We start from the raw sequence: 19,241 nt of genomic DNA, 5'->3' as shown, positions 1-19,241 counted from the left end.
TAAGTAAAGCATCCAATCAATTCCTTCCCACCCGTCGACCTACCGGATGTGAGCAGCTTGTTTTTGTAGATGTACTTCACGGTACCGTTGGTGTCCTTCACCTCCTTCGAGAACAGTATGTACAGCTCGAACAGGAAGACGTGCCGCTCGCGGCCCTTCTTGATCAGTATCTGCTTGGTGTCCCACACGAGGAACGAGTCCTGCAGCACCACGTCGCCGAGGTTGTCGATCGGCATGTCGCACTGCTCCAGCAGCGACAGGTGCATCACGTCGTTCGCCTTCTTCGGCACGTTCAGCATCACCTCCAGCCCGTCCTTGATCTCGCCCCGGCCCTCGTCGCAGCACGACTGCAGATCCTTCAGCAGCAGCTGGTACTTGGTGATGCGCTGCACCGGCTTGATCAGGTACGCCGGCAGCGAATGCTCCAGCTTGTGCTTGCGCTGCACCTCGTCGAAGTAGGTGCCGCCGTGCTGCACCATGTAGTCCATCGACTGCGGCTTGTTCTGGCAGTAGTGCACGTACATGTCGAACTTGGTCGCCCAAGTCACGAAGCAGTGGCCGACGTCCTCCGGCATCGTTTCGTACTTTTCCAGCTCGCGCAGAAAGATCTTCTCGTGGAACTGGTAGATGTCCTCGATGTTCGCGAACAGGATGTGCTCGCGGCCGACCAGGTTCGGCGGCACCTGCTGGCCGCTCTTGAGCTCGCGCAGAAACACGCTGATGCACGTCTCGAGATCCTTCACGTACGTGCGCTCGGTCTGCAGCAGCTCCGCCATGATGAACTCCTTCTTGCGCGCCGATTTGCGCTTCTCCTCGTTGATTTCCTTCTGCACGGCGCCGACCGCGCCCGCCCCCGCCGCCGCCGCGTTCAGCTTCGTCTCGAGCGATGGGTCGGAGTGGCGATACTCGAGCACCGAGCCGCCCGCGGACCCTGCGGACGTGCCTGTTGAGCTGGTCGAGCAGGGACCGCTGCTGCTGCTGCTGCCATCCCCATTGCTGCCACCGGTCACACCGCCCGCCGGTACGGGCGATGCGCCGCCCACCGCAATCACGCTCGCGTACGATCCCGAGCCCGACGAGATGCCCGAGCTGGAGTTGGCCGAGGAAAGGGAGCGGCCCGCGTTAAGACTACTGTTACTACTATTGTTACTGCTATTGCTACTGCTAAGGTTATTGTCATCCTGTTGCTGTATGATACCAGGTAGGCCTAGAGATTTCTCCAGATTCGAGCGGTAGATCTCCATCCGCTGGCTGAAGTCCTTGTAGCGGTAGTCGACCGTCGCGACCCACTGCTTGATCGAGCTCGCGTGCGCATGCCCCTTCTCCACCAGCGTGTCCGCCAGCTGTATCAGCAGCTTCACCCGCTCGCGCGTCTCCTTCGCCGTGCTCTTGAACTCGTTGTGCTCGCGCAGCAGCAGCTCCGACTCCTCCCGACTCGAGCACAGCTTGTTCTTGCGCGAGGACAGGTACGCCTCGCCCGTGTCGTGTATCCACTCGATCGCCTGCTTGGCCGACCGCTCGAACAGCACGAACTGCTGGCACTGGTCGAGCCGCTTCTTGCGCTGCGTCCAGTACTCGAGCACCTGCGTTTCCTGCGCGAGCAGCTTCTCGAGGATCGATTTCACCCGCGACTCGCTGTTCACCGTCGTCGGCTTGACGTGATAGAACTGCAGCGAACGGTTCGCGTACTTCAGGAACGTTTCCGCCGTGCGGCGCGCCAGCGTGCACGCCTTCAGGAACGCTTCCTTCTGCTCCTGGTGCTTCGAGATCAGCTGCACTATCTGCTGGCCCTTGTCGGTGGAGCCGCCGCCACCGCACCAGTCCTCCTCCCGCCGGTACTCCTTCTCCAGGCTGTCGAGCACGCTGCACACCTGCTCGGCCGTCTTGAAAAAGTTCTGCGACGCCGTCACCAGCTTGTGGCGCTCCTCCGCGCACGTCACCAGCTTCTGCCACTTCTTCGTCACGTCCTCCGCAATGTCCTTGATGCTCTGCGGATCGTAGTGGTTCGCGTTCATCAGCGCATCGGCCCGGTACTTCACCTGCACCGCGGACGTGTGCGTGCGCTCGATCGCCACCTGGAACTGCTCGTGCTCCTTGCGCAGCTGCTCCGCCTCCTGGAAGTTGTTCGGGATGGAAAAGTTGGCCATCAGCATCGCCTCCCCGTTCCGGATCCACGAGATCACTTGGTTCGCGTCGTTCTGGAAGTGGCACAGCTGCATCGACTGCTCGAGCTTGATGCGCTTCGCCTCCGCCATATCCTCCAGGTCGAGCTCGCGGTCGTGCAGAAACTCTAGCAGGCACTGGACCCGCGTCTGGGCGGTGTGGTTCGCGTCCGCCATGATCAGCAGCCCGGACGATTCGAACAGCTGCATCAGCTCGTGCCCCTGGTTCATCACCTGGTACGTCGTCGTCTGCATCTGGTTGACCGACTCGTTGTGCAGGCGCAGGAACTGCTCCGTCTTCTGGAAGTCGCGCGACACCTCCGTGTGCTGCAGCTCCTCCGACCACATCTCCAGCTGGGACGACACCTCGAGCGCATCCCGCTCGAAGATGCGCAGCCGCAGGTAGAGATCGATCTTCATGCGGCGCGTCTGCCACAGCCCCTCCAGGTCGAGCCGGTTCTTCTGGATGCGATCGAGCGCGTTCTGCACCGCCGTCAGCGACCCGGAGCTGTCCTCCTCCTCGATCGCGCGCAGCTCCTGCAGCAGCGCTTCGCCCTGCGCGATCGCCTGCATGCACGTTTTGAGCGTGTTCTCCTCCTGCTCCTTGCACTGCTCCAGCATACGCTCCGTGCCCTCCAGATGCTCGTTCGCCAGCTCGAGCGACTCTTCGTTCGTTACCTCCGCGTGCAGCTGCTCCTGCCAGGCCGAGATTTCCTTCTCGTTCGAGTAGAACACCACGGCGAGATCGAGCCGCCGGCGCCGCTTCTCAACCCGCTCCGCAAACGACGCCACGTTCGTTTCCAGCTCCTGCGCGACGGAGAAAATCTCCTGCGGCGACACCTCGCCCGACCGGGCCAGCTCTTCCGCCGCAGCCAGCAGCTTCTCCGCGTTGCGGTACGTGTTTTGCGCGACATTCTCGAAGTGCTCGTGGCTCGTCTGGTAGATGCGGGCCTTCTGCAGGCTCTTGCCGATGCCCCTGTTCTTTCGCAGAAACACGTCACCGTGGTTCTGCAGCCAGTCCAGCACCTGCTTCACGTCCTCCTGGAAGAGGCGGAGCGCCAGCTTCTGGTGTAGCCGCAGCTTGCCCGCGTGCCACTTGCTCTCCAGCGCCCGGTGGTGGCCGAGTATTTGATGTATCACTGCCAGCACGTGCGAGGCGCCCTCGCTGTAGTCGGCCGCCGGATTGCCACCATTGAAATGCGAGTTGTCCTAAAATAAAATAACAATAGCATCATTGAAGGGCTCCTAAGGCGTGCCTAGCCAAACCGAAGACTTAGACTTACATTTTTCCGTGTGTTCACAATCGGTGGCTGATTGCAAACCTGCACCAGATGGTCGAGCTGGTAGAGCAGCTTTTTGCTGGTCGAGTGCACCTCTGTGTACGCCTGGCACATCGCCTCGTACAGCGACTGGTGCGTCCCGATGGCCGTCTCCAGGCTTTCCACATTCGTCGGCGTCGGTATGGTGGCCTCGCAGGCCGCCGCCCAGCTACTGACGCTCTCGGTGTACTGCTCCGCCTTGTGGTGGAACACGACCGACAGCGTCAGCACGGCCGTCCGCTCGTCCAGCGTGGTGACGAAGTCTTTCCACGTTTTGTCTAACCGGGCCGCGAGCGTGCGGATGTGGGCCGCCGCGTAGTGGTTGCCCTCGTACAGCCGGGCCGCCACGGCCAGTATTCGGTTGATGTTGACGCACACGTTGCGCGACGTTATGGCAAAGCGCTGGTGCTCCTCCTGCAGGTTCTTCGCGATCGCGTAGTTGTGCCCGATCTCGACGTACGTCTCCTGAAACACGTCCCGGTTGTGCAGGATCCAGTCGAACATCTTCTCACAGTCCTGCTCGAACAGGCGCAGCTGGAAGCACTGGTCGAGCTTCGTTTTGCGGTGCTGCCACAGATTGAGCAGCTGCTGCTGGGCGTTGCGCGTCGTTTCGAGCTGTTGTAGGACCTGTTTGAAATACCAAAGAGAGAGTGAGAAGCACAGTGTAATTAGAAAGTATGTACATTAAGGAGAGTGTAATGTGTGTTTGCAACAAATTGGATAGCATTAGGCGGATGGAGAGATGTTACATTTGTCGCTTTGACCCATATACAACGTCAATTTAAATACAATTAACCTACAGACAGCGAACCCGACCCCGGTTGTGGCGCAGTAGCAGGTAACTTCTACCTGAGTGCTACGCCGGAAAGGAATGGGTAAACAATCCCCTGCAGAACAGAGACGGAAATAATAGTTTTATGATCGTCTATAAATAGCTCTCGAGGGAAAAGAAGCAACCCGAAACCTGGAGTAAAAGTCTGAAAGACGACGGCACGACAACAAACTTTGTCGCAATTCGATTGACCCAATCCAGGAACGCCGTACCCCCACCAATCGTCGCTGTCGTCGTCTTCGTTGATGAGATTAGAAAGACAGGGAGAAGGTTAGCATTCTTCGTTAAAACTCAACCCATTCGCCGCTACACTACGCTCCAAGCATGCAGTGTGATTGCTTTTGCTGGCGTAACGTTTTGGGCGACAGGGTTAGGCAACCTTACCAGTTTTAGCAAATTGGATTACACACGCAATAGTGGTTGTGTCGTCGGGCCTTGATGCCAGTCTTTTATTGTTGAACCCTCTGGGTATATATATAAATAAACCAGAACAACCTCGTCGCTGCCACTGGAAGCGATTTAACGATGTTTGGTATCAAAAAAGGGCAAAAAGAAAACAGCATAATGCTGACCTTCTTTACGTAGACAAAAAATGTACGACAAAGTGCAAAACAATATCATTCATTCGCCTTGTTGTGCTGATTTTTTTTTTTTTTGCATTCCGTTCCGCAAAATGGACATAACCCAAGAAAAGCCCGATTTGTCTTGCAACGTGCCATCAAAACACGAATTTCTCTGTTGTAATGTGATTGCAAAAACAAGCGCACTGCAAAAATCTAGAACATCTCTCCAACCACACACACACACCAAGATCTGCTCGCCGCCTATCGCCTAAGGGGGAGAGAACAGATATGCGAATTTCAAAACAATGCCTCTTCCCATTCTGAAAGCAAAACACACTTTCCGTTGAACGTTTGTGTTATTGAAAAATAACGCTCCCTGAACCTGAACAAGCGCCTCCCAGCCTGTCCACAACAAGCACTGCGATAGATATAAAAAAAAGGAAAGAAAACACCTCCCAGCATCATACCCATCCATTAAATCCCGCTCTCTGTCTCTCCCATCCATCTCGCTTGTATTTATTTGGATTGCTATCATCGGCACAATACTATAGTAGCCCGTACGGGATCGTGTTTCGTGAGCCGTCTTCCCCCCCCCCCCCCCCGGTTTCGTCCGCTCACTCCGCCCTGTGCCATTCTTCGCTTGGTGATGATGATAGAATTTCAGATAAACATCGCGCGCGTACATGAGAAGAAACACAACGGGTGCGAGATAAAAATTAAGCGACGATTAAGAGGCCTCCACATACATTCCCGGTGGTCCTAGCACTCTTCGCCCTTCCTAACATTTCCCTGCAGACACGAGATCGTCAGTAGGTTCGTCGGAGCAGACGATGGATTCCATTGGACGGAAGTAGTGGTGGGAGTTCGGAATCGGACCTACCCGATTCCGTGTTCGGAATCAATTCCTGAGCCGATTCCGAAGTTGACTCCGAGGCCAATTCTGGAGTTGACTTCGGAACCGATTCCGGAGTCGGCCTTGGCATCTATTTCGAAATCGGAATCGGTTTCGGAATCAGAATTGGCTCCAGAATTAGAATTGGCTCTAGAATCAGAATTGGCTCTGAAGTCGAAATCGACCTGGGAATCGCAATTTGCCCCGGTAACGGAATCAGGATTGACTCCAGAAATGGAATTAGATCCGGAATGAGAATCAGTGTTTTAATTGAAATAAGATGTTTCAGAAGTTAAATCAGTCTGGGAATCTCCATCAGAATGGATCGTTTGCAAGTAAATTTTGATTCTTTGCCGCTATCAATACGTAACACATTATTGGACCCAAATGCCTATTCTTCTGAAGATGTCGAAACCGACTCCATTTCGAAGTCGATTCTGATTTTGGATCCAAATTCGATTCCAGAGCCGATTTTGATTCCGGAACCAATTCCGGAGCCGATTCAGAATCCGAAGCCAATTCCGAATCCGAAGCCGATTCCGACTCCAGAGCCGATTTCAATTCCGGAACCGGTTCGAGTACAAATTCCGGAGCCGATTTCGATTCCGGGCCCAATTCCGGAATCGATTCCAGAAACTGATTCCGGATCTACTATCCGGAATCGATTCCAGAAAACTTCGGAGCCTGCCGGAATCAATTCCGAATTCATTTTTCCCATCACTAGACGGAAGCAACTAAAAGGATGGAAAGGTACACGGAACCACCATCACCACCACCACCGTCACCGACAAGTCCAAAAGACCCTTTTAATTGCAGTGCCAGCAAATTTTTAGCAGCCTAGCTAATACACCTTTCGGCACGTGATGGTGGTGGCCCGGGGAGCACGCGCGTAACAGTTTCTTTTCTTCGATTCGCGCGTCCGCGGAAAGAAAAAGGGTGGAAATGCTCGTGAAAGCACCGTTCCTCACAGTCCACGGAATTGATTAGATAATTTCCACTATTTCTGTGTGTGTGAGAGAGTTTTCTTCACCCCCTTCATTATCCCATTCGGCGCCCCCCTCGCGAGCAGCATGGTTTGGTGGTTTGTGTTTTGTGCGTTCTTTTCTCTCTCTGTTCGGTGCCAAGCACTAAACGCCAACGCCGTACGCGTATTTCGTAAGTGCAAAGTGTGCGCACATAACAACACGTTACTGTCTCTGTGAACGGTGACTGTTTGAAGGTGCGGTGAGAGATGTCGATATGGTTGAGAGCCTGCGCTGCCCAACACGCTGACTCTGGCTGAATGGCTGTGATTAAATCGGTGAATTAATTGCCATCATTTTTGATGAATAAACAAACGGAAAAGTGAAACTCTCTCTTTCGCAGCAGCGAACCGAGCTCCCTAGCCGGTCGGGGCGCGGATGAAACAAGCGTGCACAGCAGCAGCGGCAGCCAGCAGCATCAGGCTTAGCGCAAAACTTTGATTCTTTCGCCCTACGCTGATGGGCAACAGGGCTAACTAACGAGTGCCACCGCTTGCGGGGGCCAAAATCGATCGGACGCCTTCTATCCCCGATTGGGTTGGCTAGCTTTTCCAACATCCATTTAGCGCCGACAAAGGCTGTCGACCGACCGGCAGAATAATTGCAGCGCGCTTCATCTTAATTGCAAAACACGGCGAAACAGCAGTGCCAGATGAGGAAAATCACAACCTTGGCAAGCGGAAAAGGTTGTTTCTTTTTTTTAATAAAGGGAAAATGACTTTTACTTTCATTCAACAATCACCGAGTGATGGTCAGCGAGTGATTGAGGAAAAGCATGCAACAAACTGACAACAAACTGACGGATTTATGCGTACCGAAAGTGAGATTACCGGAACGGGGGGGGCATTCGGTCGTGCTTGTTTGAAACAGACTTTTTTTCCTAACAATGGTGGCAGCATTTGGGTTTCATTTCTCAATCTGAAACAAACCGCTGTTTGTTCTTCTCTAAATAACAACCCCATCAGCTCATAACGCAACGATTATTGTTCTCTAATTCACGAAATGAAATGATTTAGCACCGTCGTTGCTTGGCTAAATGCCGTCCTATTCCCTCCCTAGCTCAACCACAATCGGTTTAAATCCCCCCCTCAACGCAACGACCGCGCATACACACACACACACACCGGATATTGCATATCATTGCACCGTGCGTCCGCCACCGCCACCACTACCACTCTCCACAATAACTGCATGATATCGTCGATCTATTGGGAGGATCTTCGATTTCACCGCTGGTTTAACTGCTTCTGTTTAACGTTTACATCGCAGCTACCGATCGCAAACACCCCGCGGCGTGGCGGCAGATCATCATGCGGCGAATTAGTACTACCCAAACGCATCGGCGGTAACGGACAGAAAATAGAAACATTACACACCAACCACACCACTCGGTCTTCGGCGTGCCGGGAGGGTGCTTCCGACGAAACGAGTATTAAACAAAGAGTGAAATAAACGCCACAATACACGGCTTACACACACACACACACACGCCGAGCAAACGCGATGTTTATGATGGTACAACAGATTTTGGGTGCCTCATTGTTTACACTTTGGTTTTCGGCGAGCGAAACCCCCCCCCCCCTTCGGGGCAGTCGACCTCCCCGGTTGTAGCGGCAAACAGCGAAACGCCGCCGGTTTTCTCACACAATGGCAAGCTGCTGAACCGAACGCACATCATCAATAGACGTCGGCGCAATAGGAGAGATTGAGCAAAACAACAACAGAAAAAAAACGCTCAGACCGGATGGTAATAACGTTTTATGACCGTAACGAACGGCCTGCCCTGTGTTAAAGAAGCTTCCCCAACAAGAGGCGATTCAAGACTCTTCAAGAGAGAACAAAAGAAGAAATGCAGCAGACCCCCGCAGGCCGCACGTCTGGGCATTCTTGAAATCTAAATGAACCATCATCATCATCATCATCGTTCCCCTCGCGCCAAGCTAATTCCGGCCAGCTAACGCAACGCGGCCAGCCGCTATTGCCACAGCCGGCCAGGGCACGGCTGGCCCCGGGAGCAGAACTTCATTACGCAAATTCGATGCGCTTTGTTGAGCAATTCGACCGAACCGAACGCGTGTCGGCGGCGGCACCGTCGTCCATGGGGCAGTGTCCATGGGCGAGGGCGTACCGTGAACCAACAAAGTGCCTCCAAACCACCGCTAGTGAAAGTGAAATTATTACGTACCAACTGTTTGGTTACAGACGACCCAAAGGGGTCGATCGCATTCACACCTATCCCTATGACTTTGCGCGGTCGCTTTTCCCTGCGTGGCGTTAACCCGGCGCGTACCCTTCCAAGCAGAACGCTTATGCGTTTGGGGGGGGGGGGTGCCAGAAAAGAGTTTGTGAATGAAAAACACACACACACACACGCGCGCGTGAAATGTAATCCGCTCATGTAGAGCATCATTACTTAGGCCGTGTCTCGGCGCCCTCCACTCCACACCTCGTCCCAGATGGAACGTGCACAGCGCGAAGGCAATAAAATAATTCACCCATAAATGTCTACCAAACCCCCCCATTCGGGAGGGAACGATGGATGGATGTGGCGTTGGCAGAGATTAGCTTTTCCTTGTTTTATTTTGCGCTTATTTTCGGATCGATAGCACAACAAAGCGGCAAGATCCGATATACGTCCGTGTGCCACTGCCTAGTCTCAGCTCAACACAGTTGTTGCTCGTGGTGCCGTAACCTCACACGACCCAATTATAGCTACCCCACCACCACACCACAGAGAGCTTTCGATTTTGTGGCCCACTCCCGTAATCTGTTTGGTTTGCTGCTTCCGAAAGCAAAATCGGTACTAATTGGGGCGATAAATGAGTTTCAATCTCAACTAGATTTTCCCAAAAGGGCACTCCCTCTTTTCGAAGAACGCAACTAATCTGAACCACCCGATCCCCGCCCCATATCCCCCCAAAGTCCCGACGACTCTTCTCGCACCTGATTCATTGCCGACGTGACGTCCGGATTGATGCAGTTGGTGGGCAGCGGGGCCGAATGGCACCCGTCATCGTTCCGGTTCGAGTAGGTCGTCAGCTTGCCGAGCAGCTTCTGCCCCTGCAGGTCCAGATCCTCGATCGGCAGCTTCAGTATCTTGCGCTTCATCTCGTTGTGCGCATCGATGCTGTGCTTCGCCCCGTTCACGTCCTCCGGGCACTCCGAGTGCGTCAGGTCCTCCTGCAGATCGTCGATCCGGTCGAGGATGTCGCTCGCCTGCCACAGGAAGTCCTCGAACGCGACGCGCAGATCGATCCACACCGCGTGGTCGTAGTGCAGGAAGCCCTCGAAGTCGGACGTCAGCTGGGACGGCTCGACCAGCTTGCCGAGCGACTGGATCGATATCGTCGTCGTCTCGAACTTGTACTTGTTGCTGGCAATCGATGAGCGCTGCTTGTGCCAGAAGTTGTCCGGCTTGATGATGACCGCCTGGTGGATGACGTCCGTGCCGAAGTTCTCCTGCAGCACCTTCAGTATCATCTTGGCGCTTGCCGCCGTATTGCCGTTGCCCCGCATGTCCACGATGATGGTGAAGCCGTGGCTTTTGCTTTCATCGCTGCAGGCCGTGCAGGTGTGGAAGGCGAAAACCAGGGGGGGAAGAAGAAAAGAGAAGAATTGTTTAAATAAGGAGACTTGCTAATTAGTATGCGCAAGAAGGCATCGCCTCTCGCGTGTGTGTGTATTTGTGTGTGTGTGTGTGTGTGTGTGTGTGAGAGAGAGAGGGTAACAGTGTTGCCATTTTTGTACGCGCTCCATCCATCCATCGTTCGTTTAGTGGCCGCCAAATCGTAGCAAAACCGTTTGGAATCGAAGCAAACCACCGGCACAAGGGTGCGAAAAGGAAATCAATTTTATATCGTTACCGCTCGCAGGCAACGAACGCAACGAACACGCACAGCCAAAGAAACGGAGGCGATTTAAATTCGCACGCAAAGATCCGTCCGCGGGGGAAGTGTTAAATTCAATCTGACGTTTCGTTCACTTTTTTAGTGTTCTTCTTTTCCACCAAGATTGTGGTTCTCGGTAAAGTAGTACACAACGCACACACACACACAGCGGCACAACGGTGTGCCTGTCCAAAAGTGGTGCGAACGGTTTTTTTTTGGTCTTCTTTCTTGTGCGTTGGTGGGACTGCTTTGACGTGACGGGGACGACTAATTTACAAGTCCGGTCCAGTAGTCGCCGTCGACGTCGACCGAACGGAAAACGGAAGATTAGCCGCCCATATAAAAAAGTAACGAAACAAAACAAGAAGCCGGCACACTAAGGGCAGCACACACACACACTCTGAAAGTCAATTGATTATTGGCCGGGTATGAGGAACGGGGAGAACTAGACCGGGTGCTGCTGACGAGATTGTGGTGCTGAAAGTCAAGACAGCAAGCAATGTGTACTGCGATGCACGTTGGTTCAATATTGAATTTCTGCTTTCCGTGCCCCTTCAAGAGGGACTCAGAATGCTCTCTCTTTCTCTTTCTTTCTTTAATTTAATCCCAAAACGACGGCAAACCTTTCTTTACCAACTGTGTTGTTAAAAATCAAAAATGAACAAATGAAATCAGGAATCGAATTTCAAATGATTTCAGTTACAGAGAAATCTGTATACGAGAGAGAGAGAGAGAGAGAGAGAGAGAGAGAGAGAGAGAGAAATATAGACCTTCAAGTGAAGAAACTTGTTAGATTATCAAAGTAATCATTGATCGAAGTAATCCTTGATTTAGAATTGTTTCTTGAAGATGAACATTTTTAGGACTCCGACATATTCCATACATTTTGTGTATCTTCAAGATGAATTTCTCCCTAAGGCAAATCTTCAAGCTGCATATGCGATTTGTAACCGAAATTATCTAAGATGAATGTTTGGATGATAGTTCACAAAAATATTGGCCAAAGGATGCCATGTTTTTCCCGTGGTTTTTGGGATACTTCATAGCAACCCTAAATTAGTTTTCCTCAACATGAACATCTTTATAAGCTCATGGTCCCTTCAAGATTCATCTCAGAGAGATTTCACTATAGTCTATAATAAAAGATTATTCCGTTCCCATCGTTCAACAAGAGTGGTTGCAATTCCCAAAACTCCTTTAGGTTACAACGGAGTACTGGCTAACGGCGAAATGGAGAAACAATTAGAGCTTCATTAGACTGATGTTCTAAAATCCATTTTTGGAAGTCGTTTTGCTGAAGTTGTTAATAACTCAGGAGTTTTCTAACTCAAGGTTAAGGAGTAGGGGAAAGCGGGGCAAAATGGGCATGTGGGACAAAATGGGCACCCTCTATTTAAGCATTATTTGACTACAAAAATACTTTCCAATGCTCAAAATGTATTCATTAGAGTGTTCTATGAACACCATGTAAGTTTCATAACCCTAACACAACAAATAACCAAGAAAAGTGCAAAATAAGGTTTAGTAGCATATTGATGTAATTTTTGTCACTTTGAAAATAAGCTTAACCCAGTGTCACAGGGATGCGTTGAAGTTTTACATTATATATTATTAAAGATATGATATTTCTATACAATTTGTCTGAAGAAAGCAAGGCGATCGAATGCGTATTTTTACTAATATAACATAAAATACAAAAATGCTTCACGTGGGGCAAAATGGGCAGTTACGCTTGGGGCAAAATGGGCAGATACTTTTGACAAATGGCGTTTGGTGAGGCTATGGTGTTGTATTTGTCGCCTCAATAATGATAACAGACACAGCTTCAAAAGAATCGATTTTGTAGATTTAAACGTGTAAAAACTGTTTTAATTTTGATAACATATTTTTGGAAGAATTTTAAGGGCTTTTCTGACCAGCAAAACAAAAGATAGAACGAAAATACATTTCACGACACGTGCGCAAAAGCATAGACCATTACCTAAGCGCAGTTGTTGTGGCCCATTTTGCCCCAGTGTTTTGACGTTTCACAGTTTGTTTACATATGCCCATTTTGCCCCAGGGCTATGCCCATTTTACCCCGCGTGTCAAAAATGCTTCTCGTAAAACATCAACTTTTATTTTACATTATTTACATGTTTTTAAGTTGTTTTCATTCTATGTGGCAATTTAAATCCATAGATAAATGGTGGAAGCATGCAATAATGAAAGAAAAATTGTGTTTTATGGCATATTCAAAGGAATATTCAGTAAACTGCTTAACATGCCCATTTTGCCCCGCTTTCCCCTAGATGTTAGAGATTATCAAAGTTATCATTAATCGAAATAGCCTTGATCAAGAAATAGCCTATTACCGCGCGGTCACATGAGATGAATTATACAGCGAAATGAACTACAGTAGGTGACCGCTAACTGAGAGGTAAACAAGCTCCAGTTAACGAACAATGTTCGCTAACTGGAGTGACGTTTCTATGGATTGATTGTTTTGATTGGCGTTGACTGGAATAAACATACCAAACTTTTTTCTCATTTATGTTGATATAAAGTATAGTAATTCGTGTAATAACATAAATTAATAGCAAACGTAGGCAAGAGACCCTAAATTTGTTAGAAAAATGCACATTTGCGACAAATTTCTCTTCATGAGATTCCGGATGTTTCATGTTTTGACGTTTAAGTGTTCGTTAACTGAGAATCACTCCAGTTAGCGAACCTCCAGTTAAAAAGCACTCCAGTTAAAACACATCCAGTTAGCGGTCACCTACTGTATTTGACAGGCGAAATATCTGTCAGATAACTCACCACAGCAACCAGGTGATGTGCAATGTAAACAAATAACGTGCACAAAATCGTAACTAAATCCATTAAAGAACTTCAATGTTAAGTATTTCGTTTATTTTCAATCAACAATCCATCATTTCTTACATTTTTAAAAAATGTATAATGGAAAAAATAGAATTGCTTGAAAGCTCGAATAAATCTCGATTACATCCAGTGAAAGTTCCTTTCAATTTGAAAGAAAATCGAATGAAACTACACTTGCAACTTCCTACCATCCAGATGGTAACACATCCGAGACACACGTGTGATCTTCCTGGTCTAAGCGCACCAGAGCCTGCACTAACCAACCAAGCGATAAATGACCCCACCGTCCCTCATCAACCGTTGGGGGGGTTCGGGCGCGCGCTCTCGATCTCGAAAATATTTAAAGTGGATCCCGATCATTAGAGAGTAACCCCAATCGATCCCGCCGGCACGGGAAGCAGCAACGCAATAAATGATCTTTCCGTCCAACAAAACATCATGAACGGTGAAGTGAAAGCCCTCCACCACCGTTCTCACACCTCTTGTACCGGAATGTCTTAGAATGATTAAAATCTCCCCCCCTTCAAGGGGAGACGTCGTTTGCATGCACACGTCCTCTTCCTCTCGGGTCGAGAAAACACAAACAAAAAAACCCAAAACAGCCGGGACGACGACCACGTTGCTGCCCGCTGCTGCTGCTGCCGATGATGATGATGATGGGGACGACCCTCGGCTTTTGTTTTGCGTTATTTTTGGACGCATTTGCGTTCATGTCAAGGCGCACTGGTCGAATTGCCCCCATCGTATTCGGGAAGCGAAAACTCTCACGGGATTATTAGGCGACTCTAGGGTCTCGCCATAAAGCGCCTAACCCACTAAAACCAACGAGAACCAAACAAACCAAATGGTGCCCTCCTCCGACTGCCACTGGTGATCTCAGAATTGTTGAAAATGTCTCAATTCGACCGGACATCATCAAGAGCTCGGGTAGAAGAAAAAAAGGTTGCTAATGCCCCACATCTCAATGCCTACTACTTGATTGTTGGTGTGTCTTTGAGGCAGTAAGTAGCGTTGGAATTTCAGTGCGCCTTCCGAAGCCTTCTCTCTCTCTCTCTCTATCTGTAGCCTGATGTATCGTTTGCACGGTACAATAAATAATTCAAATTCGTTCAACTTCACCCACGAGGGGAAGGCTACGAGCGAATTGTACGGCCCAATGCCAAGAATGCCAAAAGGCGAAGTTAAGCATTTGTGGCTATGTGTGTCTGCCTCTATATACCGGAGCCGAAAAGTTTGAAGCCGGAAAAATGTAGAATCGTTACCGGAGTTTCCCGCAACCCCTTCCCCGAACAAGATACTACAAGTTGCTACTACAACAGCCAATCGAGAATGGAAGTGCCCCCTTCGACCCGAAAATAGATGACTCAATAAAGTGGAGACTCAATGTCAGACGCGTGGTTCGGGACAGTTACAGGGAGCTAACAATCAATGGAATGGAATTCCCCGACCCAGGGCCCGGCCGTTGGGGTGTTTTGGGTCATGTGAACTTCCTCACTTTCCAGAAATAGAGGCACAGGAATGTAATTTCGACTGACCGTGTACGGAAGAGCGGATAACTATCCAAAGTAAATAAAAGACTTGAGAAGCATGTCAATAATGTGATGTGAAGAAGTTCCAAAAAAAGCCTAATAATGTCTATTTAAAATGCAAACAAAGACTTCAACATTTTTGCAATTACTCCAATTATCGCAAATGCAACACAGAAAAATCGCATTCAAAAAGGCTAATGCACAACACTTTTATCGAACAAATTAATCTTCTGCTGCTACCACCAATAATGCATTAAACGAGAGCGGCAAATTAATGAGAACGCGCACCAGCTGCCATAAATAATTCATCATACAATTTGTAAAATTCCCTCCCGCACTCTCCTCCCTCCTTCCTGTCCCATGTCCACAGCCCAACAGGCCATCGATTTTCGAATCGACAGTTTAAATTCTATACCCACACTGCCGCTGACACATAATGTGTGTTACACCGATTGGGAGCTAACTAGCTAACAAATGCGTGGTTGCGGCCACTGCCAACGGGTCAGAGTAAGGTTGGCTACACATGGAAGTGGGTGGGGTAAAGTGTGTGGACTAACTGCATAATTTACCACACACTTTATTGCACACTATCGATCGTTGGGTTGGAGGGAGCAGAGCCGGTTGGACTAGGACAGTGCTGTGTGTTTGGTGAAAGAGATTTGCTCGGTGAATAAAGTATTTAAAAGCCCCCCCCACATCCAACCGCATCATTTCACCCGATTGGTGGGGCATTGAGGTATGATAATTAGAAGTAATCCACTCCACGCTACGCCATTACGCATTCGCATTTGGTTTAGTAAGTGCATATAATCTGCTTTTGTTTTGAAAGTCACGCCGGTGGCGGTGGTGGTGGTGGGGTAGAGTGCTAACAACAGTACGGCGGGCCTTTGTTGAGCAGGTTGATTTTAAGCGTGCGGTATTGGAGATGCGTCCCATAGTGTGGTTGGTAGGAGGCAGAAGAACACACAACGAAGAAGCACTCAGTTCGAATCCCAACTGGTAGGCGGCGCAGAGTTTGACTTGACTTGACGGTGTTGATCTAGCGCACTTTTTGACATCGTGGTAGGCCTTGTTGGTTAACAATTCGTTTATAATTGTGGTGTAATTCTTCACCTAAGAGGGATTTACTACATAACACTGGGTGAGAAGTGTGTGATACTAATCAGCCTAGCCTTTAAAGAGACTAAAGACTGACTTTAAAGAGAACTTCAGGAGACAAAGCCTCTAATTAGCCGCAGATATAGTAAAGACTCATACTAATGGTATAGTTGAGCACAAATAGACGAAAAAAAGCAGTTAATGTTTTTTCCAAATATTTCAGCTAAAAAGCTTTCACTCTTCTAGCTTTTTCGCAGCCCTATCATAATCATAAGCGGAAAGTCTTATAGCACCACTTCGCCCCAAGTAGGATTATGATGGTATGCCTTCTTTTAGATACGTGAAAATGCATCCAAGCTCTTGGGTCTGCAACTTCAACTTCCCTAATGAACGATATATACTGTCTTTATTATGTTCAGTTTTCCATCAAACATCACACCGACACACCACGAGAGCAATGCCATCATCATTATGCCATCTCCCCTCGCTCACAGCCAGAAATATGGTCGTAATTGTCGCGAAAAACCTCCTTCTCGTTAGATTTTCTCCTTCCCACAAAGAATGGGCCCCCCCTCCAGAGTGCAAAAGTGCTCCGGGATGCACATTCCCCATTCCGTATCCCTGCACCCCACACACACCACCACTTCCTGGTAAGCTCCCTCGGGGTTTGGCGGTGTGCAATGATGATGATGATGACGATTCCGCCTTACTGCATCATTTTCCCCCCATTTCACCCTTTTTTACCGAAACTGTCGCAGCCCGCAGGTGCAATAAGTACCCCTTTTTCCCACTTCAATCCAATTAGATGGCATAGGAGAGAAGAGAAGAGAAAAAAATACCCCGAAACCTAACGACCGCCTAAGCCGCGGGTGGGTGGGTTTGTCGTGGAGCGAAAAACAAAAGCACCACGAGTGAGTGAGGGTGGTGGTTTTGTTTTGGTTTTTGCGTTCCAATGTGTTTGTTCGCGGAAAACTCATCCATCCAAAGCCATCCCCCATCTATTGTCAAACGAAAGGCGCCCAGGGGGGGAAAAGGCGTTCCAGTGCGCCTCCACAGCGGCGGATGGGAAAGGATTTATGCGTACACAGTCGCGCACACGTCGAGTGTGCATAACGGAAGTGCACTAGAAAAGGCAGCGAACTATGCCGCGCGTTTGTGTGTGTGTGTGTGTGTGAGTTCGGGGAGTGGAGATGAGGCTTGGGGCGAAGGGGTCACTGCCGGTACCGAGTAAGGTGGTATTCATCATTATCGACGTGAGGCGCTACACCGGTTGCTGGTATCTTCAGTTAGGGGAGGGGTTCGTCGTTACCCAACTAACTGCAACTCCGAGTAAAACATTTTAAAGCTCATTATTTGCAGGGCTTACATTTAGTGGCATGTACTATACCAACTTCCACTGCTTGATTTCTAATAACGAACCTCATTTCTACGCACAATAAAGATTTGGCTTTTGTAATCAATACTCCAATAACGTTAGGGCACCTTATCAATCTTCCATTCACTAGCTCTTATCATTTGGAAGATTTATTACTCAAGAAATCGTTGGTGACTTCCACGTCCAATGAAAGTAATGCTGATAAGTGGTAGTGCCACTGCTTTAATTAATACATTTGCATACGGGAAACATAGGAGGAATTAATGATTAGCATTTTTTGGAGCATCCAAGATTCGATCTCAAGGCGTAAATTTGAATCCAGCAAGTCATAATTGGAAGTTACACCATCAGAAGGACACATAAAGGGCCAATTCTCTGACTAGAGCCTTCAACAAAATGTGCCGAAAATGTAAATGTTATGCTGTTATCATGCGTGTTAGACCGACTCGATTTGTCGCTCGTTTCGATCATCTCTGAACTGAGCGAACGTTTTGAACGGAGCCTCTCGTGTTTGACTGCTTTCCGTCAGATAGTGTGAAAAAAAACTATGTGTTTTTGATATGTATGCATTAGTTATACGTTCTATGCTGTCTGGAGTCTGGAGTTCTAAGGCCCTGTAGTCCACATGGTTGTCATAAATACTCACACATTTTCTGACCATATTGATAACGTCATTAGCTTACTTGCTTACTTATCCGGCGCTACAACCGCTTTGCGGATAAGTTGGTTCGGCCTCAGGAGTGTCCGAAACCGCTCACCGTCTCGCGCCTTCGTCTGCCAGTCCGTTATCCCGGCCTTAATGGCGGACTCCTCCTCGCCATCTTGCCACCACAATTTGTGCCTACCACGCCTCCTCTGTCCTTGTGGACGGCCTAAAAAGACTTTACGGGCTGGGTCGTCCGTTTCCATGCGCACAACATGGCCAGCCCACCGGAGCTTGATACGCTGTAGGACACTGAGGTCGCCGTACATCTCGTATAGCTTTTCATTATAGCGGCTCCTCCATTGTCCTTCCACACATACAGGGCCAAGTATCCTTCTGAGCATCTTCCTTTCGAACGCGGCTAAGAGGCTTTCGTTAGATTTGGACAGTGTCCATGTCTCAGGCGTATGTGAGTACTGGTACTATATAGGTACTATATCGCCTTTGTTGCATCGAGTCGATATCTATGCACCATCCCGAACACTTAGGTCTAGAGAAACTCTACGGCTCGCTCAACCCCGTTCCAGCGCTGGTCGGTCTGACCCTATGTTCCGCATGTCGGCTGTCTTCAATACTGTCTCGGATTGCTTCGACTTCGACATCTCGACTCAGTGCTTCAAGGAACATCTCCGGCTTTTGCCGTGGCCGCAGTGAATTGCGATGCAAATCTTGTTTTTGTTATGTTTTTTTTTAATGAACTGTTACATCTTAATTAGGCCATACGGCCCCTTGAAGATTAAATAAATAATAATAATAATAATAATAATAATATAGTCCCAGCTTCGTCCGTCGCGACAGGTTCTTTGAGGTGAACTGCTTTTTCAGGCTGTAGAATGACCGGTTGGCAGCCAGCATCCTTGCGCGCAACTCAACTTCCATACTGTTGTCGTTGCTGACCTTTGATCCAAGATAGGTGAATTCTGGGACGACTTCAAAAGTGCGTTCACCTATCTGTACATCACGCCTACGTAGATTCGGATTATTTATTGGTAGG

General features: G+C 49.2%; 1 protein-coding gene across 2 annotated transcripts in view; it reads right to left on the bottom strand.

Moving 5' to 3' along the window:
* Window positions 1-19,241, bottom strand: part of LOC120947490 (triple functional domain protein) — a 67,659-nt gene that overhangs the window by 46,001 nt on the left and 2,417 nt on the right. For both annotated transcript variants that reach the window (XM_049606887.1, XM_049606888.1), the window contains exons 2-4: window positions 9,734-10,346; window positions 3,446-4,108; window positions 44-3,371 (exon numbers count right to left, since the gene is read on the bottom strand). In XM_049606887.1, coding sequence (XP_049462844.1) covers window positions 44-3,371; window positions 3,446-4,108; window positions 9,734-10,346 — 4,604 coding nt within the window. The remainder of the gene's footprint in view (window positions 1-43; window positions 3,372-3,445; window positions 4,109-9,733; window positions 10,347-19,241) is intronic.

Source organism: Anopheles coluzzii, chromosome 2, assembly GCF_943734685.1.
Source record: "Anopheles coluzzii chromosome 2, AcolN3, whole genome shotgun sequence".
NCBI classification, from domain to species: domain Eukaryota; kingdom Metazoa; phylum Arthropoda; class Insecta; order Diptera; family Culicidae; genus Anopheles; species Anopheles coluzzii.
The sequence above is the reverse complement of the archived record's forward strand: the minus strand, read 5'-3'. Positions and strand labels throughout refer to the sequence as shown.